The sequence below is a fragment of the Haemaphysalis longicornis genome, unplaced genomic scaffold, assembly GCF_048455015.1.
Source record: "Haemaphysalis longicornis isolate Haplotype H1 unplaced genomic scaffold, Haemaphysalis longicornis Haplotype H1 scaffold_6, whole genome shotgun sequence".
NCBI classification, from domain to species: Eukaryota; Metazoa; Arthropoda; class Arachnida; order Ixodida; family Ixodidae; genus Haemaphysalis; species Haemaphysalis longicornis.
Window position 1 is genome coordinate 63,700,367 of NW_027526407.1, and position 26,778 is coordinate 63,727,144.

The 26,778-nt window shown below is 47.0% G+C and overlaps 1 protein-coding gene across 2 annotated transcripts in view; it reads left to right on the forward strand.

Annotated features, from left to right (window-relative positions):
- Window positions 1-10,777: 10,777 nt before the first annotated feature.
- LOC144142824 (15-hydroxyprostaglandin dehydrogenase [NAD(+)]-like) overlaps window positions 10,778-26,778 on the forward strand; it is a 36,623-nt gene continuing 20,622 nt past the window's right edge. The window contains exons 1-2 of one of the 2 annotated variants that reach the window (XM_077674598.1): window positions 10,778-10,877; window positions 26,423-26,583. In XM_077674598.1, coding sequence (XP_077530724.1) covers window positions 26,488-26,583 — 96 coding nt within the window. In that variant the 5' untranslated portion in view covers window positions 10,778-10,877; window positions 26,423-26,487. Of the gene's footprint in view, window positions 10,878-22,031; window positions 22,189-26,422; window positions 26,584-26,778 lie in introns of those variants that run through there. The other variant, XM_077674597.1, reaches the window with a different exon arrangement.

Genomic DNA, 26,778 nt, shown 5'->3' on the forward strand with positions numbered 1-26,778 from the left:
CTGCGGTTGGCATGCTCATTCAACAGGGAACCAATTGGCACAGATTAAACGAAGACTGCCAAGAACATATGTGGGTTAAAGGCGCGATAACGAGGAGAAAAACGCTGTTGGGAGTCGCCTGTCTATGGTCAGGGGGTAATAATGAGGGTAGAGAAAATAATGGGCCGTTCCATTCAATGTGGAAGCTGTCTGAAGTGCGGAGCAGTTATTCGCCATAATCGATGGTGGCGCCGTTATCCGCTTACTGCTACCACCCATCACGCTCTTCGCCGCCTGGTCTCATTCCTGTCTTGAATAAGCAATTCAAATTTCCCGCCTTCGGAGCGCTCGCGCGCCTCTTGCCTGAAACTGCGTCAGCGGTGCGCGCCTCTTGCCTGAAACTGCGTCAGCGGTAGTTCGGTTCTTTTTGTGCTTGCTTTAATTACGTATGCTGGAGCTGTTTTGCGTCATTTCGAAAGCGTCATTTCTTTCTTTCGGGGCTGGAGCCTTTCTGCTGCATTTCGAACTCGCCATTTTTTTCTTGCACGGCTGGGACCTCTGTGCGTCATTTGGAACGCACCTTTTTTTGCGCGGCCGCTTTTTTCGCTCAAAAACAAACCCAACGAGCGTTCCTAACTAAATGAACGCGGGGGCTGCCGGTTATATATACACACATTTTGCCTTAAATGTACCTGTAGTTTTTTTTTTTTTTTTTTTTTTGCGCTAAACAACGGGGAGATGTATGACAAGCGCCAGCGGTCCACGAGGTTCGAACGGTTATGACTATTTAAACCGTGTAGTTTTCGAAGCCTCAGCGTAACTCCCTGACGACGGTACACCAGACTCTACTTGGGTCCGTTATCTCGTTGGGCCGCCCCATTCCGGCAGTCGCTTGACATCGACCGTTAGCGAGCTACAACGACAAGGCGAGCCCATAAAGTACTCTGCACTTCAAACTGGTAAGCTGCATTAAAGGAGCCATGCAGACAAAACACAAGTTTGGTTCATTCAAAAGACGGCCTCGTTAGAACCATACTGACACCAGTTTTAACGTAAACTTCGCTCAAATTAGCTATATAATTAGGAAAAAAGGCAATGGCCATGCGACCCACTAGCTCATTTCCCATAACATAACCTATGATGTAATACAAGCCTGCTCTACGATTGGCAGAGCCCGGCAAAATCAAAGGCAAATTAGGCTGAGCTTATAAGCTTGCAGGACGAGCTATTTGTGCTTAAATTTAGGGCACATTCTTTTTAAGGCAATGAGAATGGTGGGACAAGCAGTGGAAGTTCCGAAAGCACACGTAAACATAGAAGTATCGATGCGTACTGCTGCTGGTAGTGCGTGCATTATGCTTGGTTTAGCTGCACAGCGCTGTGGGGCTTTCGGGTTGTCGCAGACGACACTGGCCGATTGACGCAGGCAACGGCGTCTTACGTGACCATATTTGTCGAGCGAACAGTATGTTTCACGAAGCGGTTATTTTCTTCCAGAACAAAAGCAAGCCAGGATGAGGTGAACAGCGGCCCCCCTCCACCATAAATCCGCCATTTCTGTCGCAAGGTTTGTAACCTGTACAATGCAGAAATAAAGACGTTAAAAAAACAAGCCAAAATTAAATACGGCAAAAAAAAAAAAAAAAAACCAAAGGCAGAAAACGGCTTGGCCCGGTATGGTGGCGCCATCTAGGTTTAGTATCGTAAACAAACGCGATTACCGAGAAAGCAGCGCCGCCGTACAGTGTGGAGACACCCTTTGAACGGTCCCGTACCGCTGTAATTGGGTCAACGTGCTCAATGCGTTGTTCTTTTCGTTTCCCACGAGACCCAGCAACGCGAAACAGATAAGATGATTCAAACTTCGCCAGTAAACCGCGTTGCGGCGATAATTTAGCGCGGTTTTGATACAATGACTTGATTAGGCGGTGATCTAGTGACCCCATATGGCGGCGCCTGCGTTTACGTGTCTCCACCCTGTACGGCGGACGCGTAAATCACGGCCCCCTAGGCTGCAGAGCGGTTGGTTCCTGTGATGTCATTGCAGACCATGAAAACACACGATTTAGCGGGAAAATAAAAATTTAACTTAAATTGAATTATTGCTCAGTGAATAAAGCATCGTTTGTATCCGGACAAGCGCTGGGGGCACTATAAAACACCAAATCTTTCGATTAAACCAAACTTGTATTTTGTCTTCATGGCTCCTTTAAGCGGGACCTCGATCAGTTAAGACAATCGGGAGAGGTGAGCCTATTGGGAGACAAATTGTCACATTAAGGGCCTGTACGGGTACACAGACCGCAATGGCAAACTCGTACTAGATATGTGCGAAGAACGTAATCTCATTGTAGTAGATAGAATGAATGTCAAGGACATATTACTTGGGAACGAGCGCAAAAAAAGTCCTGTATAGACTACAGCCTCCTATCGGAAGCAGTGTATGAAAGGTTGGTTCTAATGAAATAGGAGCCCACAGATTAGGAAATGACCTTAAACGGATAACTCTGACTTTTCAAAAAAATGAAAGATCACAACCCGAAGACGGTGGTTCACGACTTTAAATTAAACCATCAGCAAATGGTCAATATTGCCAAAAGCCTGGAGGCAGAAATCGAGAGGCAGCCTACGGAAGATTGGGAATGCAGCGAACTGATTGGCTTCATTCAAGGAAAGATGAAAAGTGCAAAAGAACGCTAGTGTAAAGGAAAAAAAGTCAAGAGATGGTGGAATGAAAAGTGAAGCGAAGTGTGTGGGGATCTTAATTGGGGCTACTCCCAATTACGCGAGCACGTAGCACGCGATCCCCTCTCCCCGAGGGGCGAGGATAGCCCTTCGCGCCCTCTCCCTGCAAGGGGGTACGGGCTGACCAATGCGCGGCGGTCCGTGCACGTCACGTGGGGCGTGACGTAGTGGCCCCGCCGAAGGGCTTGCGGCGGCGGGCGCGCGCTTCGGTCGGACCGAGAGAGATTGGCTGGGTGCCGACTCCGACAGGTACTTCGTGCTTGCACGCTGCTCACTCGCTTCGGCCTGAGCGACCGCCGTTTCCTCACTTCCGTGAGGTCGGCGAACGTACCGGGAGTTGGATTTCTCAGTTAGTCTGGTGGTCGGTTCCGGTCATAGCCGGGCCCATCACCCGCAGCGCTTCGGTGGCTTACGCCACTGGACCAACAGCTGCCGATTACCCTCCCTGCGCGTCGGGCTCTGTGGCTTGAAGCGTACGGTCGGCGGGTACCCCCCTCTCTGCCCCAGGGCTAGGAGCTTAATACCAGGGCTGGTTGCTGTACCGTGGATTACCCGGAATAAAACCAAGTTCTGAGGAGCTACTTCGTCTCCGCGGAGTGACTGCGCACGCGTGGCGAGGGCCGCCGCGGCCGTCTACGGCTTGGCTCGCTCGAACCCATGGTGGGCACCTTGGCCGGCTGCACTGCATTACAGAGGTGAGGCCCACAAGTGAAAGAGACTTTAATGATCGCCGGTAACAGGCAGAATGTCTCCACTACGCCCGGACGTAGCCACTCGTCGATCCTGGTGGCATTCTACTAAACAACACTTTCGCTACTCACTGCGGGGGTGAACACCCTTGTCCCCGAAGGGAGGGCGCCGGCCCGCAGCTTTCTCTCTGGTGCTGCCGTTCGAGAGCCGTTAGGACCTGCTGGACGGCTGAGAGTTTAATGTCCTTGTCGTAACTGCGTATGGCGTCTTGTAACCACGGCGGAAGGTCGGTCCTGGTTGAAGCTTCGTCTGGTCGCACTTCCCAATCCCATAATAAATGGGTGGCTGTTGCCCTGGAGTTATTGCACAATACACACTTGCCGTCCGTGTAGAGTTCTGGTTGGATATGTTTCATTAATGACCGGGGTCATTAATGAATTTGTTTGTAGCTGTCTGAACGTGGACACTCGTTCTCTAGTCAACTCGGGGTGAGGCGGTGCCAGCACCCTCCTGTTATTCCTGTAATACTTAGTGATACCCTGAAAGGTAGTGTTATGGATTCCGAGCTCGAGGAGCTTTTCGGTGTTTGCGATGTCGAGAACACCGATGGCTGCCTTGTATGACTTTCTCAGCAGAAAATCAAGTAAGCTATAACACAAAGACAGTAAGCATCGAGAGAGCACAGGGAGGCAAAGCGAGTAGGAATGGAAGCAGAGGAAATACCTTTGAAGTGGAATTGGTACCGCCTAAATAAGCTGGAAGTGCAAAAACTTGTACATCAGTACTTAAGCCAGAAAGTGAGCGATTGGTCTTGGAAAATACTGGCAAAGGATGAAGGTGTGCCGAAAAGTCTTGGAACCAAGTGAAAGATCCTAGAAAAAACACTGAAGTACAACTTCATGTCAAACGGTGAAGGTCAGGTATACTAAAAGGGGGAAAGGTGGTAGTTCACATTCGGTCAATGATACAAGAAAAGTTCAGGAGAACAGAGAGAAAGTTACAGCATTTAGAGAGTGAGCTACTGAGGCGGTTACAGACTGAGAACTAAAGTAACAAAAACTAAAGTGGAAAAACGACGAAGAAAATGTTTCCGCTGATACGGCAACAGGATCGGAGGAAATTTTAATTCGGCTGGTCAACCTACTGGGCCTAAAAAGCAAAGCAAGACTGATTCGAGCAATCGAAAAAGTGATAAAAACTAAGCAAGTACCGACGATTGGCGTAAGAGCAGGATGAAGCTGATCTATCAAGGCAAAGGAGACAGGGCTGATGCTAACTCCTACAGGCCTATTACAGTTACCTCAGTGGTGTACAGGCGGCAATTTAATCCATTAAAACAGAACTACAAGCGTGGATAGAGGGGAAGGGTGCACTGGGTGAGCTACAAAATAGATTCAGACGAGGCAGGCGCTTAGAGGACAATTTATTTGTCCTCAACCAACGCGTAGTGGCTCAGAAGCGACCACAGTGGATAGCATTTCTCGATATAAAGGGAGCCTACGACAATGTGGAAAGAGAACTTCTGTGAAGCCTACTTGAACGGGAGGAGTTAGGCCGGGACATTGTACTGCTGCCGCGGAGAGTTTACATTGAGAGCGAAGGGCAAAGTACCTGGGAGAACCTTAAGTGCGCCGAATCGGTACTCGCAAATAGAGGTTTACAGCAGGGTTGTTCTGTCTCTATTGCTGTTCATGCTATACATGGCAAAACTAGAAAGAAAGCTTGAAGATAGTAAAACAGGTTTCAATCTGTGCTGCAGTCGCAAAGGGCAGGAAGTGGAACAACATATCCCAGAACTTATGTATGCAGGTGACATAGTACTACTAGCAGATAGCGAACAGTGTGTTCAACAGCTCACAGATATATGCGGGGAAGAAGCCACTGAACTGGGGTTAGAGTTTAGCACAGCGAAGTCAGGAGTTCTGGTTTTAAGTGCAGAGCACTTTAGGCGCCCGCCTTGTCGTCGTAGCTCGCTCGCTGGACCCAAGTAAAGCAACAGGGCCTTCCGTCGTAGCCGCTGTCGTCGCGGCGTACACCAGAGGCTTCGAAAGCCAATCAGTTTATGCAGTCATAAGCGTTCGAAACTCCTGAATCGCTGGTGCTTGTCATATATCTCCCCGTTGTTTAGCGCAACAAAAAACTGTAAGTACATGTGTGGAAAAATATACGTAATTGACCGGCAGCTCCCGCGTTCATTTAGTTAGGAACGCTCGTGGGGTTGGCTTTTACGATCGTAAGCGAAAAAAAAGCGGCCGGCCAAGAAAAAAATGGCACGTTCGAAATGACGCGGAAAGGCTCCACGCGCAAGAAGGAAATGGCGCGTTCAAAATTACGCAGAAAAGCTCCACGCTCAAGAAGACAATGGCGCGTTCGAAATGCCGCAGAAAGGCTCCAGCCGCGCAAAAGAAACATTACGCTTTCGAAATGACGCAAAACAGCCCCAGCATACGAAATTAGAGCAAGCACAAAAAGAACAGAACTCCCGCTGGCGCAGTTTAAGGCAGGGGGCGCGCGAGCACTGCGAAGGCGGGAAATTTGAATTGCATGGGGTGGTAGCAGTGAGCGGATAACGGCGGTACAGCCCATTATGGCGAATCACTGCTCGGAACTTCCGACAGCTTTCACATTGATTGGAACGGCTTTATGTTTTTAATGACGACGCCCGTAACGAAACGGTATTCGTTCAACAAGCAGCAATACCGCGGGTAACGGAATACAAATATTTGGACATATTGATGTACGAAGGTCAGGTGTATCTAAAAACTCATGAGGAGCATTTAATAGGAAAGGCATAAGAAACGCCTCGATCATGAAGCACAGAGCACTGGGGGGATATAACAGACAGGAAGTAGTGAGATGAATCTGGAAGGGAGTAATGGTACCAGCACTCACCTTTTCAAATGCAGTAGTGTGTGTCAAATCATAGATTCAATCAAGGCTAGAAGTGGATCAGAGGTGGTAGGTCGATCGGCATTAGGAGCCCACAGTAAAACAACAAATGAGGCAGTGCAGGGAGACATGGGATGGGTCTCTTTTGAAGTGAGAGAATTGCAATGCAAAATATGTTTTGAAGAGCTACTTAGAAATATTGATGTGCAGAGAGTGTTACGGTATATCTACAAGAAAAGCATGGACACACAGTTGAGGAAAGGAAGCAGAAGGCTCATAACAAAGTATATGAAACCTGGAAGCGCAGGGGAAACGACCAAGGCAATGAAAAATGAAGTGGAAGATTCAGAGACAGCGACTTGGAAAGAGAGAATGAACGAAAAGAAGTCCGTAGATACAAAAAGGAGCGTATTGCTTTTTGAAGCCCGGGCGGGCTCTTTGCGGACAGAAACGTCTAGCTGCGAGCCGGTACCGGAAGAACTGTGCGCAGGTGTCGGCAGGGAGTCAGAAACCATGTGGCGTATCGTAACAGAATGCAAAGGTTTCCACACTATCCTCAGTGACGGAGCCATCCAGCTTCCGGAAACCCTTAGCTTCAGGGCTAACGCAAAAGTGGATTGGAAAGCAGTAGAGGGTAAAAAAGAGCGTTAGAACGATTGTGGCAAAAGAGCGGAAGAATCTGGGAAGACATCCGAAGTGAGGATTCAGACTAGTGCGAAATTTCCGTAAAGGGTGTTCTTTTTTTATGGTGGGGTGATTCTTGCTTCAAAGACACCAGACCTTTTCAGCCAAGCTGTATACCTCTACCCCCCAACGGTTTCTTCTCCGTGGGCGAAAATGCCAAGGCGCCAAGAATACACATACACTGCACGCTTCGACCCTCCCCAGGTTTCACCTTAGTAAAGATTACCCGAGTTTTTTTTTTTGTCGTTATCATCTTCCTGCCTTACGAAACCGCGTTCTCTTGCGCTTCATTAAGTGATACTTGTCTTCTCGTACTGCTCTTCATTCCATCGAACGTAATTAGGAGGTCGAAGAAATGACGACCAGCACAAAGAAGACAAGGAAAAGCCTTTCTGCCTGTCTTTTGCGGTCGTCATTGTTTCACGATTACTGCGTTTACGAACAGGAGTCAACTGGCCCAACAACAAGACATTGTTGCATGAAGTTACATCTTCGAGGAAAACCAGTGCTAAGGAGATGACACACAACGAGGCCAAATGCTCGCAAGTAGAATTCCTTCCTAAACACGACTCAAGGTATATCCTCTCATCGGGCATCCGCCTGCGTTTTCGCGTTCCGTCTGCCTTTTCCTTGTAGGCTGCATACTTAGGGCTGGTTTCTTTCCAAGATAGCATTTATTTTTTGTTCCTAGGATCACCTTATATCCCGCTTGTAACTTTAATGGTGGCAAGCAGATCGCACAAAAACTACATAAGTGGCCGGGTGGGAAAGGATACTTCCTAAACTGATTTCTGTTTTCACTCTGAGGTACCATAAAACGTTTTTTTTGTTCCCTAAAAAAACAAGGTCAGAATGCTTATGAGGAACTACTAGCTGTGAAGCTCATACGTTGCTTTCTGTACGGTTGAACCTCGTAATAACTAACACTCATATAGCGAATTATCGGCTATAGCGAACTAAATACGAACTTTGGTTGGTCACGATTCATTTCAGTGACACTTATTCCTTTACAACGAAATTAAAACCGTGAGAGCCACGCGCGATATCTGATATTTCGAAGAAGTATTTTACCAGTAGGCTGAGAAGCTACTTGGAAAAAATCGGGCCCATCTCCCCGCGAGGGGGACTCGAGTAAATGCGTCGCATAGGGGGTGGGTGTATTGCGTTAACGTTTAGTGTTTGGGGAGTTGGTGGTAGTGAATGCGTTGTATCAGCAGCTTCTTGACGTAGTTTGCATGAGTCAAGGATATAAGGCGCGTTCATAGCCTTTGATTCTGTGTCGGTTTTGTGGCGCAGTGGGAAGAGCGCCATGTACCTCGCGTTCCGCCCACAGGTAGTGAATGCGTTGTATCAGCGGCTTCTTGACGTAGTTAAGGATATAAGGCGCGTTCGTAGCCTCCCATTCTGTGTCGGCTTTGTGGCGCAGTGGGTAGAGCACCATGTACATTGCGTTCCGCCCGCACGGTCGAGGGATCGAAACCAGGCGCCGGATAGTATTTTTTTATATAGTGTAGGGGGAGGGGTGCGGACTACGACTACGGACGTCAACGCGGGTGACATCGTGAGTTACTGAAATGCTCTGCATTTAAAACTCCCGGCGTTCGAAACTACAGAGGTAGAAAACGCCCTTTGTTCACGGACGCTGTCGAAAACTTCATCCTACTCACTGTTGTGAACAGCCACCAGACGAAGATCCCATTCTTCCTGGAAAAAATAAGAACGCAGGCATTTTTCGTCAAGTGAACCTTGTTCTGTAGTAATTTCGCATTTCATGTTCTGGTTCATTGTACTTGAAATGCCACAAGGAGAAAGGTAACGGTTACCTTGTCTCTTGTAGGGTCTAATCGTAAAATAATTCGTTTTTGTATCAAGGATTTTTGCGGGAGCCAGATTGCCGATTGGTCTGAAGCGATTTTTAACTTCGTGTTACAACAAATATCGGATATAACGAACTATATTACTGTCCCGATACTACTTCGTTATGACCAGCTCGGCTGTACTTATATTCATCCCCAAGTTCCTCATCACTCATATCACAAACTTGACCCAAGGGTCTTTCTTTTCGATATTAAAAGTAACACTACCAAGCAGCGCAAGTGACTATATATTCTCATCCGCGCGGTGATATCCGTATTTTTTTTTTCTTCTTGGTTTGGTGTTCTCCACTGTTTCTGCGCCGCTTTCCTTATATTTTTGATTCAGCCCTTACTTTTACACTTTCCTTTTCGAATGTTGTTTCCCTTCTAACTCTGCTTCTAGAACTTCCTCGCATCTGATTTTCAACCTTTTTTTTTTTGTTTACACTCTCGATGTTGTACCCGCAATCTGCTACAATCACTTTGCATCACTGTAATCACCCCGTCTGGCTTAGCAAGTCCTGCCGCCTGCAAGGCTGACCCCACTAGTTCACAATCAACACCCGGCCAGAGCGACAGCGTTATGGTGTACTAAAACCGAAAAATGTTTCGTTCACGGCTAGTCGGAAAAGAAGGGGGGGGGGGGTCCCTGTTGCGATGAAAATTTCTGTTCAGGAACTCATTTTGTAAGCAGCGCCCCTGGCGGCTGTTGCTTACCAGAAAACATCACAAGTTTTGTTTGTTAAATCTAATTCTTGTTTATTGCATCAACTAGTCATATATTGCCTATTTGTGGCATAATACTTTATAAAACACGTTAAATTACTGTTTAGTCTGGTTTAAAACCTTTTAAGTGGCGCTGGCTCCAACAGGAGTTCCTGGGGAACGCCTAAGCTCTGTACATTTTTTTTTATTTTTCCGCCGTACGACAAACGTTTAGCGTCTGGCACACTGTAGCAGCGTTCAAACAAGGCGTTGAAGGCAGTGCTGGAATTTTTGAAAATCATCGGATTAGCAGCTAGATTGTAGCCCAGGCCTTGTTGGGGTCAACTTTCGAGCATGTACTGTACACGGTATAAGCGTTTTGTTATATACGCTACACTCGCCATAATTCAAACTGGAAGGTACTCGAGGATTTTGTTTGAATTATCAGAAGTTTGAATGATCATTTGTCATAGATATGACTTAGGGTAACATACCATTTTTTGTGTTAATGAAGCAGTCAGGTATATTACTAATACAACATTCACACAGAATACTGAAGTGGTACTCACATTTTGGGGGGAAAAAAGTCACGAATGAAGGACTGTGTTGTTTTTCCTTGAGAGTTCAAGACAGTTTTAGATGCCAGCACGTTTTGCTCCGACATGGTGTGTATGCATGTAATCGCCTGTATTTGTGACTCTTGGTTATATAAGGATGCAAATGTGCAGCTTGAAGCTGCAAATACGGCACATATCTTCCCTCAAGGACAAGCAAAAAGTACGAATTAACCGAATTTACGCCAGGGAACTGTTTGAAGGAAGCATAGAATACATTAAAAACATAGCGGGCCAACCAAAATTTTAAAATTTGTTTGAATTAACCGAAACTTTGAATTATCCGAGTTTGAATTATCGCGAGTCTCTTGCAGGTATAACCCTACCCCCATCGCAATCATAATACATGTTACCCTCTCGGATGCTCTTTCCCCATTTCCCTTCCTTCGAACAGAGTATCAATCAGGCCAGAGACCATTTGATCAGTCCGACCTCTCTTTGTTTTGTTTTCACTTACCAAAATTACCTCCTCTCTCTCCCTCTCTAGTTTCGTCCTTGTGTTCCCAAACACCAGGGAGCGTGATGCTCAGTAGGGGCTCATAACGGTGACGATCATTATTAAGGAAAGCGTTCGGCGCTGTGTTGTGGCTGGGTGAGGGGTGTGGCGGAAAGTGCACGCCAGGCAAGCGCGGCACGTGCGTTTTCTGCTTCCCGGTAGAACCGGCGCCGCGCGGCCACATCGGATTGAAGCTGTCCGCTGCTCTGTGAACGACCGGTGAGTGACGCGCAGTTCCTTCGTGGCATTATACTTAAAAACGACGCCTGAGTTGATAAACTTGCGGGGTTGAAGAAATGCCCACTGTTTCTTGCGTGGTAGCTTTAAATGCAGTATTTTGCTGCCCCTCCGGAATTTTAAAGAGAAGTTTTCTATGCCTCACTGGTGCGGTCCATGGTTCTGCCAAAACCCACTGCTGGAAAGCCTTTACTCACACTGAAGGCCTCAAGAAAAAGAAAATGCTTCCCATGGCCGGAATCGAACCTGGGTCCTTTGCGTTGTGACGCCGACGTCTAGCCGCGTGCGCCATGCAGACACGGTCGAACCAGTTTGAACTTAACACTCTGGCTTTGACTCAGGTTTCGTGAGAAAAAGCTTAGCGCTCTAAGCAACTTTCTGTTAAGAAAGGAGTTTGATTTATTTAGAAGTCATCTGCTGGCTTTTGCTGTCGTATCTATCACATTGTAGTTATTTCCAAGCTCGATGAAGGTGACGTGGATAGGTTTAGCTGTCACTCTCATGGTTCTACTCCCTGAATAGAGTAATCCGGCTCTTTGCCTTCTGAGACAGTGGGGGGTATCCTTCCACTGCACCTACTCTACGAATACGAGTAGCAGACTACACCTCTAACCGTCAAGGCGATCATGACGATGACGATTAGTTTTCTTGAAAGTACGTAGAGGGAACACTCGAGTGGGATGGGGCCCTTTTGATGTGTAGGAAGTCATGCTTTGTAAGATATGTGGTAAGTGATGGGAGGTCATGCTTGCTTTACAAGTACAATTCCCAATGTTTAAACTCTGTGTCTTGGAAGAAATCTGACCTACCTTTTGGCTGCACTTATTGTGGGACAGTTTTAGGAATGCCTTTGTGTGTTCTTTTTATCATGTAATTCCTTGAAATTACGTTAAAATACCGCTTTCGCTGGAGTGACTGTATTTTTTATCGATTTCGTATACAGCAAAACATCGCTACAAGAGGCACTGTTACAAGAGACACTTGGTTATATAAAACATTTGAAAACGGTTTGGTTGGTTTTCCTGCGTTTGTCATGTTGCAGCAGTGCATACAAGCGAAATGGTAGCAAGAGACATTCTGTCACTAAGGACAACTTTTTTGTGTTCCTAGAGTAATGTATTCGCTTCGTGTAATGTATTCGCTTCGAATTATTCGCTTCGAGTAATGTATTCCATCGCGTCTTTCTTATATGGAAGACCTCGTGGAAAACTGCGCAGAAGATGAAGCTTAAGCCTGCATCCAAGGGACCGCAGAGTTTCCATATCTTTTTGAGGAGCTTGTCTGCAGAAGCGGACTTCGCGTACTCTGAAAAGCTTAAAGATGATGTGATCCTCGCGCATCTATGTGGTGCCCCGGAGGGTGAACCGTAGGAGGATGACGACGATATCGCAGGCCAGAAAGTGTCGGCAATTAGGGCTGACGAACGTTCAAAGCGCACTGTGATGGTATTGTGATAACAGAAAGGCTTGCAAAGTGAAGTGTTTTAGCCAAAAAAGTTGGAAAGGAAGCTAATAAAATCTGCAGTCCCTAAAACTACGGTAAATGACTTCTTTGAGCCATAGTAAGCATTTTCTTGTTGATTTGCCTAAATACGCTTTGATGCTGATGTATAACAAAGTGGTTATGTCCGATTCCACAGTGATTTTAGAATTTTTGCTTACAAGATATCTTGGTTACAAGAGATATGTTTCTCGGGTCCATTGAGCGTTTCCTGTAACGAGTTTTTATTCTAATTGTGTTTACATGCAGAAATCGCTAATTATACCAGAAAGCGGGTGCTGTTCAGCTGTAACGACGTAACTCTGTATGACACCATTTAACCACTTCACGATGAAAATCACCGACTTTTACGGAGCATGCAAATAATAAATGTTAGCGGAGCTGTTTTGGGCATTTGATTTGGGACACATTGACGGTAGGAATTTGGTATACAGGCATGTCTGTACGGTTACAGAACACTCCGGCGCCATCACCAGCCGCCGCAGGCAGATCTCCGCTCCTGCAGAGCTGTTTCTAATTATCGTATCGATGTACTTTTTTAGCGCATACCTTATGGATGGAGCCGACGTCGCTCAGCGCAAAAACGGGGGCTTAAGGGGGCGTAAAGACAAAACGAAACTTTGTTAAATTTAAAAGAAGTAGCCTTTCGTGACTCACGTAGCTTCATTTCAGCCACGAAAGATGTATTTAACCGAAAACAAACGCAAGAGATACTGAAAAACTCAAATTTACCTCTACAGTAACGTGTTATCTATAGAAGTGACGCAATAAAGGCCAGCAATAAAAACAGTTATCAGTGTCTTATCTCCGCGCTAGCATTTAAGTGATGCCTGTAATGCCTGTAATGCCTGTAATGCCTGTAATGTAATGCCTCCTGGCCCTTAAGGACGAATAAATGAAATGAAAAAAGTGATACGACCAAACGAAACTAGCGGTCACGCTACAGTCGCCATGTCCTGTTTGTCGGCGGCAGCTTAGGTTAACCGCCTCCGATTGCATAAACAAGATTCTGGTACGTCATAGAGACCTTGTCCTGGAGACCTCACCATGGCAGCATTGTGATCAATTAGATTGGACAGAAAGGAGCCGCAGAGCTCCCCTAAACGTCACTTTTATTTTTGACGTTGTCAGTGACCTGTGTTATATATATCCTTAGGTGAAAGACTTCGATCTCTGTTTTTCATGTAAATCTGTGAGGGGGAAGGAGGAACAGGATTACGCACAGAAAATCGGGGGTACAGAAAATCAGAGTGTGAGCCGGGGAATACGTACCGGGAAAGGGAACAGTAGCGCCATTGGAAAATTCCGAGAAACGGCTACGGGCCGTATAGGACGTTCTGAATTATCAAAAAAAAAAAAAACTGCCAACCACAGTCAGGGACTCGCAAGAGCCATGCCGTAGATTTATATCGGGCCGGGTGACCCCCGTGGGCCTAGGCATCCTAACAAAACAAGACGCGCCGCCTGGGAAGGTTGCAATGAACCAATGAAGTAGAGCTCTGCGCATGCGCTACTCTCGCTGCCAGCTACCGATCCGCGGTTATAGGGGGGCAAAACGTAAAAAAACGACGCCATATTGGATTAGCCAGTTGCGAACGCCAAGCCATTTAAGTGCTGTTTCGTTTCCTGAGCCCTGGAAGCGGCCGACAGGTAGGCGCTTCGGCATCCATTGAAAAATTTCTGTGCCACCAAAATCATGCGTGGCGCCTGGGACGGCTTCCCCGACTGCGCAAGGTAGGCAGAAAAGAGGGGGGCGTGTTCTTTTATAATCCCCCGTGTGTGGTTCGGGGGCCGCCGCAAGAGGGCTACGCTACTGGAAAATTGTGTCGAGGGCACGAAAAAAATTCCCCGCATTTCCCCGAGGGGAAGAATGTGAAAGTGCGAATGCACGAGTTGAATTTGCGCGGTTCGGCAATGTTCGCGAAAGAGAGATCACACACACACACAACTACAAAGAAAGAAAGATGCATTTATTCACAGACACCTATTTGTGTTGTTGTTGTACTTGATTGCTAGAGCGGATCTCAGCTTTGAAATTTCGTGTCAGTACTCCTTTAAGCGGGTGCATTAGCCCTTCTCACGCCCGATTCCTGGCCAATCCCCCACGTGGGTATGTGCCATGTCAGCAGGAACAACAACAAGAATGAGCCATGGGGACGCGGCCAGGCAGCGCGCGCCAATCTCCCCCCGTTGCTAGGGAAGACGAGGAGCGCGCGCACCCCCAGCTGTTGCTATGCGGACTACGGCGGCGGACGATTCAGGCTCGCTTAAGAAGTGCATTCGCACTTAAAAAAAGATTAGAATGCTGGTGGACGAAAAGCAGAGAGGGGAATATTGGCTAGGACAGTTACCATCTGTAACAGGAAAAGAAGTATTTTGTGCCTAATAAGCTTTGTGCCTGCCCCAAGCAGAGCTGGTATTAAACCAAGAGTGTAAAACATGGGTATATTAGTCCTTTTTGGTAAGATGGCATGTCATCACCCCGCTACAAAGGGGAAACCAATAGCCATCATCATCATCATCAGGCCCGTTGTGGGCATGGGCGTCGCAAGGATTTTGTTTCGAGGGGGTCAAGTCCGTTGAATAGCAGGGGGGAGAGGGAAAGGGCTGGGAAGAGGGGGCAAGCGCTGGCGCGGCTTGAGGGGGGAATGTGCCCCCTTTGCACCCCCCTGCCGACAACCATGATGTGCTGACCCTGGCCCTCACCTCCATGAAAGGCAACGAACACGCTCATCTCAGAGGCCCACATGTCGCCCACCAGTCCACGGAGGAGATGCCGGAACCTACACCCCTCACGACAGCTACCATCATCCTCCATAAGGAGAGCAGTAAAATACCTATAAGGGAGGGCGTCAGACAAGGAGACACAATCTCTCCAATGTTATTCACAGCATGCTTACAAGAAGTATTCAGAACGTTGGATTGGAAACAGGTGGGAGTAAGGGTTAATGGAGAATACCTCAGTAACCTCAGATTTCATGGTGACGTTGCCTTGCTAAGTAACTCGGGGGACGAATTGCAAAGCATGCTTTCCGCACTGGACTAAGTTCCAACAGAGTAGAACCGTGGGCCTGAAAATTAATATGCAGAAGACCAAAGTAGTGATCAATAACCTCGGGACAACACAGCGGTTTGAGATAGGTGGCGAGGCAGTGGAAGTGGTAAGCGAATATATCTACTTAGGCCAAGTAGTGACCCCGGATCCCAACCATGAGGCAGGGATAATTAGAAGGATAAGAATGGGGTGGAGTGCATACGGCAGACATTCTTAGATAATGAATGGCAGTCTACCATTGTCCCTGAAGAAGAAAGTGTATGACAGCTGAATCTTACCGGTACTCACCTATGGAGCAGAAACTTGAAGGCTGACTAAGAGGGTTCAATTTAAATTGAGAACGACTCAGCGGGCAATGGAACAGAAGATGATAGGTCTAACATTAAGGGACAAGAAAAGAGCGGAGTGGGTTAGGGAACAAACGCGTGTTAAGGACATCTTAGTCGAAATTAAGAAGAAGAAATGGACGTGGGCAGGGCATGTGATGCGAAGGCCAGATAACCGTTGGTCATTAAGGGTAACAGAGTGGATCCCTAGAGAAGGCAACCGTTGCAGGTAGCGGCCGAAAGTAAGATGGGCAGATAAGATCAAGAAGTTTTCGGGGATAAATTGGTCGCCATTAGCACAGGACCGGGGTAATTGGAGATTAAGGGGAGAGGCCTCTGCCCTGGAGTGGGTGTAGATAGGCTGATGATGATGATGATAACACACCTCACAAACTTCCTAGAAATTACAAAACAGTACAGTATCGACAGAACAACGCTTACCGCAGCACGTCCAAAGCTCGCGAAGAGTCAGGGTACCACACTCAGACTAATACAGACTAACACACTTCCACATTAAACCAGGATTCACCTGTTATTTCCAACACAAGTCGACGCCCAATGTAAATTCTGTAACAAAAACTAGGGACTCTTAAACAAATTATATGGGAGTGCGACAACAACCCAGAGCTGCCATTTCTTTACCCCATACCCTGTGTAGTGAAAGATATTGCTGTCTAGTTGTGACGATGAAACGTAGGTCACTGACCAAGTCAAAGAAGCGGTTTGACGTTTCGGTACCCCTACGGGTACCTTGATCACAATGAGCATGTGCGTGGAAAACTAAGCTATATATTGGGCATGAGGCGTCGCAATGAGGTGGCATAGATACGGTGCAGATTGCCGTCTGTTCTGTTGATAGTGTCGGCCGTCGTCTGAATGATGAGGGATTCGAGGATCGAATCCCTCACTATCAACAGAACAGAATCCCACACTATCAACAGAACAGACGGCAATCTGCACCGTATCTATGCCACCTCATTGCGACGCCTCATGCCCAATATATAGCTTAGTTTTCCACGCACATGCTCATTGTGATCAAGGTACCCGTAGGGGTACCGAAACGTCAAACCGCTTATTTGACTTGGTCAGTGACCTACGTTTCATCATCACAACCATGCTCTTACCTGACCAGACGGTATTCCGTCAAACTCTGGACTATATTGCTGTCTAGCACCCTACCTCAAATCACCTTCTGCTGGTCGAGGAAGGCATCGAGCCAGGACGGCGCATGAATTTCGGATATAAGGGATCTAATTCCCCTTAAAACAGCCCTCTCTCTCTCTCTCTCTCTCTCTCTCTCTCTCTCTCTCTCTCTCTCTCTCTCTCTCTCTCTCTCTCTCTCTCTCCACATCGCTGTGAGTGACTGTGCACCAAGCCTTAGTCGCCGGCCGGGAGATCGAGAAAGTACGCCATGGCAGAAGAGGCTGTAGAGCAGCTCGAAATGCCGCTCGTCGTATCCCTAGTCGAGAAGATTCGCTCACGGATGAAGCTGCAGCAAGGCCTGACGAGGCCTTCAGCAAGGCCTTCCGCCATCATGTTCTAGAAAGTTCTAAGCATTTCCCGTAATTTTCATGTAACCCACTCCTTCAGCGTGTTTAGGCGGTTCCCAACAATATATTATGATAAAAAAAAGGTGCGCACATACGCATTCGGGAAGGTTTGCGCGGGAAAGCATCAAACGTCAACCGAGCGCACATAAAGAACACAGAGAGCGAGCCCGGGTGAAGCAGACAAGAAATGGCTGACGATAAATGCAAATGCGCTGCCTATTCTGTGGACCGAGCACAGAATACTGGTTAGCTTTATTATGGGGACCAGACCACGCGTGATGTTCCTAGTTGAGCTTCTGCTTAAAATGACCCCGCTCATCGGCTTCCGTAGCGGAGGGGTAGAGTCTCGGGTTTTGTCCTTCACGGCCTGGGTTCGAGCTCAAGCAATTATGTTTTTTTCGTAAATTTTGCGGTAATTTGTTTCAGTTTACTTTCCCGTTTTAAAGTAAATTTTTGTATTGTAAAATATTCTCCTATGTCATTTTTACGCATTATTTTGGTGAATCATGGTGGTTTGGTGTTTTTTAGGTAATTTTCGGGGCTTAAGGCGCAACTGTACCGTGGTACAGTTCATAGAATAAAGCCGAACATTACCCCGGGATCTACAGAACACTAGTACTCATTATCCTGTGTCTGGTCTACAGAATGCGCAGTGCCAAATTCAAACGGTTTTCGCAATGCCGCCCGTGGTCGCGCTCCCCGCTCAAGCAGCGTTGCTCCATACAATGCCTCAAGCACATACCTATAGCCAGCCAGTACGCAAGCAGCGCCCAAAGGCCACACCCATCGTAGAGTTTCATACTAATATATACTAGAGGGAAATCTGGCTCCACTGGAGCCGCGCTTCAGCGAGCGTGCCGTCATGTACCGGGCAGGCACGTTCCACTTGTCCTTGGCATGGCTCACGAACAAGCTGAAAAGTTGGCTTTGGCTGCAAAAATCCACCAATATTACGGCAGACAATTAATCGAATTTGTTCTGTTATTATAAAACTAAAGCTCCAGAAAGATTTATTTGTTAGGGATTATTTAGAAGCTTCATGGATGATGAACAAAAAAAGACAATGTTACCCCTTTTGGCCAAGACGAAAAAGAAGCTATCTGGCTAACCCAAGGAGGTTGTATAAAACTTCTGGAGTGGAGGGCTCCCATAGCCGGCAACGCAGGGAGGTGAAGCCGGAGAAACCGGTCGGCGGCCATATTGCCATGGGTAGAAAGGGCGCTTAGCTGGTAGGGACGCTTAGTGTCTTCCGTGTTCCTTTGGGTTTACACGAGAGATACCGATAACTAAGTTGGATTGTTCGATTACGTTATTTGACGGAAGCCTTTCTTTCGCTTTTCGCATAAACTATTGACGTGATTCGAGCAGCGAATTAGCGTTTGCATCTCTTTGATTGATTGGGGGGTTTAACGCGCCGACGCAAAGCAGGCGGTGAGGCGCGCCGTAGTGGAGGGCTCCGGATTAATTTTGACCACCTGGGGATCTTTATCGTGAGCCGAAATCTCGTACACACGGGCGTTTTTGCTTTTCGCCTTCATCAGAAAAGCGGCCGCCGCGGCCGGGAATCGAACCCGCGACCTCGTGGTCAGCAGCGCAACGCCTTAGCCACTGAGCCACCGCGGCGCGTTTGCATCTCTTCAAGTGGTGAAGAGCAGTGGTGAAGGGCCCAGTTCGGTGCTAGTTCTGTGCTAGAAACACCACTATTGCTTTGATTTCAATAAAATCCGCCGCGGTGGCTCAGTGACTGAAGTGTTGTGCTGCTGAGCACAAAGACGCGGGTTCGATTTTGGGCCGCGGCGGCCGCTTTTCTGATGGAGGCGAAAAGCAAAAACGCCCGTGTTTTCGAGATTTCGGCCCAGGTGGTCAGAATTAATGCGGAGCCCTCCACTACGACGAGCCTCATCGTTTTCGTTGCGTCGGCGCATTAAAACGTCATAATCAATATTTCATCTGAATAAACGTTTGTTTGGTGTCTGTAAGGTTATAGGCCGCCCCTTAAGTATTAAAATTACATGTTGCACACCATGGCAAGAGGTGCCGCCTGAAAACGGCTAAAAATTCCCGCATTTCACGCTGGAAAGTTCCGTACCCCTCTGTTCTAGCGTGATTAGTGGGCGCTTGCTTGTTCTAGCAGCAGTGCCGGATTTCATTAATGTTAATCACGCCACTCTCACACCCAAACAAGCTTTGTTGGAACTGTGTATCGAGACGACTTGTTTTTAAACAGTGCTGCAACATGCAAGTTTTTTGGTTCATACGACATCCCCATTGATTGCACATGCACAATGCCAAATTAAAGTAGCATGCTGAGTTACTATGCGGTCCACACTTCAGAATTCTCTGTTTCCGTTCATCGCTGCCATTTCTAGCTTTTCCTTGTATTTTACAAAACGTATACGTAGTACCTTTAAGCTGGTCACAGCTGTTTCTTTATTCAGGGTACACAGTCTATACGATTGATGCACAATCCATGTCCCCCTCGGGCTGTTTTTTTTTCTCTTTTTCAGGAGGTTACTTAATTACATTCTCATCTTCGTTAACCACGCACATTCGCACGCGATCAACCCGCTATTGAAAAGAAAACTGCGCGCACGAGGTTACTGTTGGCGTTCACAGCCTCGCTAACCATGTACGTTTGCACGCGAGTAGCGCCTGCTGTTGAATAACCCGGAGACGAAGAACGCGGCAGAGCATTGCATCAATGAATTCTACAAAGCTAAGCAAAACGGCTCGGCTAACCTCGCCTTTACAATTAAACTCCAATCAAAGCCCTTCGAGTACTCGCGTAACGCGGGCTCAGCGCAAATCAAATATTCGACGGCACTGCGTTGGTTTATGTCGTTACTACACAGGGTGGACAATTTTAAGTCGACAGGTTTTATTATAACTACACGTTTAAATGTCCGTAAAAATCACCTCTACAGTGATGTTATGCACCCAGAAAAAAACAAAGGAGGTGGTAACTATTGATGTCGGTGGCCTAATTAACTAATATTCATAAATTATCTTTTAATGGGTGCAATAAACAGGCATGTTTGTATTGCAAATTTAGGTAAAATTGTGTTTCTGCGCAGTATCATTTAGCAGAAATCTTCAAGCGCATCTGTACTCCGAAATATTGAACTGCGAAGTTTAATTGCCGTTCGCATGATTACGTATGCAAGACAGTGAGGACCGGCACAAAGCCCAACCTGCCCATCCCACACACTTTTGTCACTTGCCTTCGTTAATGGTTTTTAGGTTGACTACGGGGTGGAGGCATAGACAAAAGTGATAACTGGCGCCCTTTCCGTTGTGGCTGGCGTTATCGCAATCTGCAGTACTCGGAATAGCTATCGAAACACAGAAAAAAGGGGTGGAGCTCTGCGCCGGTCATCGTGGTCTAGCATGTGTAATCATGCGAAGGGCAATTAAACTTCGCAGTTCGGATGCGGTAGAAGAATTATGCCGAATGAAACTGCGCAGAAACACGATTGCGTCTAACTTTGCAAAACAAACGTGCCTGCTTACTGCAGCCACTAAAACATTATTAAACAATGTTGGTTAATTAAGCCACCGATATCAATAGTTAGTACTTTATTCTATGTCCCACAGGGCGTACAACTTCACTGTAGAAGTGGTCTTCCCGTAAATCTACGCGCCCTATTTAAAAAAAAAAACACCTGTTGACTTAATTTTGATCCCCCTGTATATAGCTTAGCAAACACTCTGCATATAAATTAGTGCGCAAGCAGAAATTGCGGGACACATCATGTGTGCTGCAATTTCTGCTTCCGCACTACTGCCATTGTTTAATAGTATGTCACATGTTTGTTTATAGTGTTAAACAAACACGTGATCTCGCGCAGTCGTGCGACTACTAACCACCGCAACTACGAGTGAGAACATTTGCATATCTGCGTGAACAAGTACGTAAACAGGTAGGTGGAGCGGCACCATACTGCACAAATAGTGGGAAAGTGTACACTTATAACGCTGTAGTACTCGTTAGACACAAAACGAACTAAGCCCAAGGTTATCCCCGGCGTCTTCTTCGCGCGATTAGCGCAGCCGAATGCGACGCACGAGCACAGCATTGCTGATTTCTACAGCTTTGTAGCGTCCGAAAAATATTCACGACAAACTAAGCCATGAATGCACTCATGCAAGCGTGTAACACCGCGACTTTCAGCAGGGAGCCGGCAGAGCGCGACCGATGCGGTGCGGCTGCTGCACCGGAGTGAGTTTTTGCCCAAGGCAAGATGGCGGCCGTCGGCGTCAGTGCTCGAGAACCGTCTCCACTCCAGAAGTTCTTACAACCTCCTTGGGCTAACCAAGCCAAGGAGGCGAGGAACGTCGCTAGCTGCAATGGCGCCGCCCACGGCGGCCCGCGAATGCAGCGCCAGATTTCCCTCTGGTATATATTAGTATGAAACTCTATGACACCCATAGCCACACCACTCTGCTCACTGCTGCCTCTAAGCGGCAAATCAGTGAATGCGAGAAAAAACGGACAGTTTGCCGTTTCGCCGACAGACGGCTGACAATTCTTATTCACCAATAGGATGCACATTTTTTATGCACGGGTTTAAATACGAGTTATGCATCTCATATCAAGTGACTCGGGTGTTAGCAATCTTCTGAGTGTGCCACCTTACGTATCTTTCTAAAAAAAGACAACGCTCTCGAAGAAAGTGTCCTGTGTCGACGGCCCAGTAACTAAGCCCGCACCACCCGCACCGCGATCCAGCCGATTCAGCCGCGCGTTTATCAGTTGTCGGTGCAGCAGACACTGAATAAGCACTGCGACGTGGAAATACTGCGTTCACTGTCAGCCACACTCCAAGCCTCAAGGACCGACAACTCCCGGGCAGCCAAAGCAGGTAATTCCTTTTCGCTGTACATTGCCGGAACCCTGCTTCACTCACAAAGCGACATCTGAACAAAAACCTGCAAATACCGTAAAGCGTTGCTAATTCAAACTTTTAAAGGATAGATTCAAGTACTTCGGTCTTGGGCTGCGGACCAAAACCGTTTTCTGCGGGAAAAGAAAACAAAAGGAAATTCTGGACAATCTAAAGAGAGTCATTTTCTGGAACTCTTTTACTTGAACCCCGTTACAACAAGGTAGTATCAGGGCAGTAGATTTGTTTGTTATATCCGATATTCCTTATAAGGGTAGAGGTAAAAATCAGCTCTAACAAATCGGCAATATGGCTGGCGCAAAAATCCTAGATAAAAAAATGCATTATCGTTGACTTGGAATCCGCTATACACGCAGTAATCCTTGCCTGTCTCCGTGTGGAATATCAAATCAGACCGGAATATGCGAACGTGAAATAATAATAGAAAAAGATTGGTTTGCAAAACATTTCCGCGTTCATATTTATTTGATGAGGGATGTGGTCTCCGTCTGGTGGATTTTCACAGCTCTGAGCAAAATGAGGTTTTTCACACTGTTTGCGCACAAAAGCGCCTTTTCTACTTGTGCAGCTTTGGACTTCGGGAGTTCTTTTTTTAGTTTTAACATTGAAAGCTCTTCTTGTACCATGGTCATCTCCATCATCGCAGCGAAAAGTATTAGATTCAGTGTTTGATTATTTACACGACATCGGCGTCGCAGAGACAATATATAACTTTACATCCTCATCCTGTAAGACCACCTGGACTTTTACGTGACTCACGGAACACTCCATGTTACCTTATTTTGTACCTCTTACCTTTTCCCCCTCTCTTTCGCCTTGATTCCTTTAGGGCCTTTATTCCCTTCACCCCATCCCCGCAGAGTAGCATGTAGGCGAATACATGCCTGCAGACCTCTCTGCTTTCTTCCAATAAAGAGCTCTCTCTTTCTCTCTCTCTCTCTCTCTCTCTCTCTCTCTCTCTATCTCTCTCTACGGAGTTTTTGCAAGTTTCTTCAAAGTAATTGCGTTGTCTTTCAATTTTTTAATGCTAACCGTCCAGCCTTGCACGAATCAAACATTAGATGCGGAGCATCTCATGCTTGGGGCTGTGTCCCTCTCTCCCTCGTTGTCGTTGTCCACCGTCCGCACTCTATTGCGCATGCGCGTCTCTTCCGCCCCGTCAGCGTTTGGGCTGACGTCAGCGCAGTCCACTATAAAAAGAAATAGTTACGCGGCGCCCGGTTTCGATCCCACGACTCTCTGGCCGCAACGGGAGGTACGTGGCGCTCTTCCCACTGCGCTACAAACCGAGACGGGAGCATGCGCTACGAACGCGCCTTATGTCCTCCACTCATTCAAACTACGTCAAGAAGCTACTGATACAACGAAGGCACGCCAAGCTGAAGTCAACGGAAACGACGAACTGAAAACTAATGTCAACTTCAGTCGACCCCATGGCTGCTTCGCATACAACTCAGGGTTCCCCTACGGGAAGATGGTGTAATTTTCTTTTCTTCCTTACATTCGATATCGCACATGGCTCGCGATTTCGGTTTTGTTATAAATTAAGACATTGGCACTGAAACGAAGCGTGACCGAACAAAGTTCGTATTTAGTTCGCTATAGCCGATAATTCGCTATAATAGTGTTCGTTATAACGATGTCCAACATCAGTTTCTTTTCATGCGGTGCGAATTTCACGTGCTTTCTCGAATTAACCATTCCAGCGTTCCATCCATATCGAAGTTTTCTTTCGAACAGACCGTGTTTCATGCAGCTGCACGCAGAGGTGTCATGGAAACCTGACCCATAGCTTACGCTAGGATTGCCACCTTTTTTCCAGCACTCGTTCACAGCATTAAGAATCACGTAAACACTGAGTAACGAGTGACTTTAGCTATAAAAAATTGAGGGTGGCCACGCAGGTCATTCCCCATTTTACTGGCCATTGGTTTATTGAAAGTGCTTGATCGAATAACGTATTGATCGCAATTGTTTGCTGCTTATCACTGGATGTTTGAGATAATTTATCTCATAAGCCTCTCGGATTGGGACAGCGCAAGGTAGGGATTGGAACCCAATGGGGAAGGCTTTCGTCCTGTTGCTGGCAGCTGCTGCTGGTGAGGGTGATGGTGATAGTGGTTATGATGAAGGTATTATGACGATGTGATGACTTATAAAGCCATGGCCACTGCTAGAGAAACGACGATACAGTATGCCGTGAATTTCAGCTTCAGGTAAAGCTATGAATTAATGGTAATTAGTCGACTGTCTGATATTTGTTCTTTTGCTTTAATAAATTCATTAAAGTTGCTTATGCTGTTTTCTATCAAGCATAGGCCACACCCCTCCCCGTGGTGGTGTGGTATGTACGTGCCTTGTGTGTGTATTAGTAGTGTCGGTAGAGGTGTAGAATTTCGGATCAGTAAGCAGGAACGGGTTGGACGAGAGGGAGTACGTCCTTGTCCTCCAACCTCGACGGAAATGTCGGCAAAATGATGCCACGGACAGCGGTGTGAGCTGACTCACGCCCTCGAGGGAGGCGCGTGCCGGTGTGTACACAATGTGTATGTCGGAGAGGGCTTGAACTGTTTGGAGGAGCTTGATGGCTGGAGAGGTATGCGGCCCGTGAGGTAGTTGCGGCATGGTGGCTGGCAGTCTGTAATGAGACGATGTATCTGTCTGAGGATGCGGTAGCTTCCTGCTGTTAAGGTCAAACATCGCGAAGCCATCAATTCTAGCGCCAACATCTGATTTTGTAAAAAAAAAAGAAAAAAAAACTGGCTGCTCATTACGTCTTCTTTACGGGAGTACAGAGAATGTCCGAGCGAAGGCAAATGTCCTAACCTCCAGCTCTCGCATGTGAACGTAAGGCAATCCGGTCGGGCGGCTAAGGTGAAAACACGGACAAAACGCCTTCGAGGAAATGCACGCCGGCTCGAGTCGCCAATGCGTAATGGGAGCCTTTTATGTTCAAGATGCATGCATGTTCTGTCGGAGGAAGTTCCTCTCATCGTTATATGCAAACGAAACACCAACATGTGAATATGAGCCTAAACGTACCAAGTGGCGATTTCTGCCGATTATAAGGTCAATTATCACATGGCTCAGCGACGACGGTAAAGTCTGTCTATGGTATGCTCGGGGTACTCGGAAAACGTTCCGTCCTGTCGCCTCCACGATCAATTTTTCACTTGAATTACTCCCTTTTGCTTCTCGTCTTTTGTGCGCTGATCGTCAGGGATGAATATTCACCAACACACCGAACTCATAGTCCTCTGCAACTATTATACACCGTACTCCTCTAAGCACCGCGTTTTGTTTGTTTATGAGCTACTATGAGTCTACTGGGGTTACCGGTAAGGGGGATCTGCAAGGCGACATGAAAAGGCCAGTCGGTACAGCCTTTTCGCAACGTCTGGCCGTACTTGCAGTGTCGGCGGGCTGCTTTCGAGTTTGAACGAAATTGCTGATTGTGGGTTTGGGCAGAATCAGGAATTTCTCATCATTCTGGCTATTGTGACGATGGCTGAACACATTCCGCTTTCGCGCAATGCTCAGGCCATTTTTACGCTGCGCATCGACTCCGTTTACTTTTCCTGTACCCAGTACGAATAGTCCAAGGGGAGTTGTCGATGTTACGTGCTAAAGGGTGAAATGTTGAAGTGCTGTTTAGTTAAGGCCTCCATGGGTAGGTGTCTGAAAAATTCGCTTCAGTGCTCCTCAAAGCCTCGAAAGCCGTTAAATGGGTCCTTTGTACGAATGAAACACTTCGTTTTCGCGCTGGACGTTTTTTGTCGGTAGGTGGCGAGGCGATGATGTGAGGTAGAGAGGGAGTGGGCCGAATACCGCTCACAAGGACCTTTGTATACGAACGCGAATTGCCTGCATTGCATCGCTAGCTCCCCGTATTGAGCTCACCGAGGACTCTGAATAAATATTCGCGACTGAAGCTTCGCGACTACCACGGAACACCACGGCCGATTCGATGTCTGTCGAACCCCTTTCCGCTTGTGAAGGCTCGGACTGTGATTACACTGCAACCTTTGGTCACCTCTTGATCATTTTGAGGTTGTGACCTGTGTTACTGCTACTTTATGTGATTAATGTAGGCCGCTGTAAAAATGTCGTGCTTTCTTATTCTTTCAGAAAACTTGATGTACCAAGCAAAAAGTTTATCCTTGTGACTTATGGCCTTGCGTCTGTTTTACAGGTGGAAACACCCCCGGTGAAATAGACCGTCGCATATTTAGCGCCAACAGTCTCGTGGAATCCGCGATGAAAGATCTAAAAGGCAAAGTTTGTCTCGTGACTGGAGCAGCCGGAGGAGTGGGACTCGAAATATCGAGACTATTGCTTCAGAACGGGTGCAAGGTAAACGTGCAGTTCCATATTTTGTTTCATTGCTCACAAAAGAATAAAGAAACTGTCGGTTTTATCCGCTTTAATTTCTCGTGTACAAACTGCGTGATGAAGGTCGGTTACATATAATTTGTTTGAAACGTCACCCTGATTCGTCTGCCTTGCAGAAACGGTAACTGGTTTTTATTACATACAAGGACAAAAAAA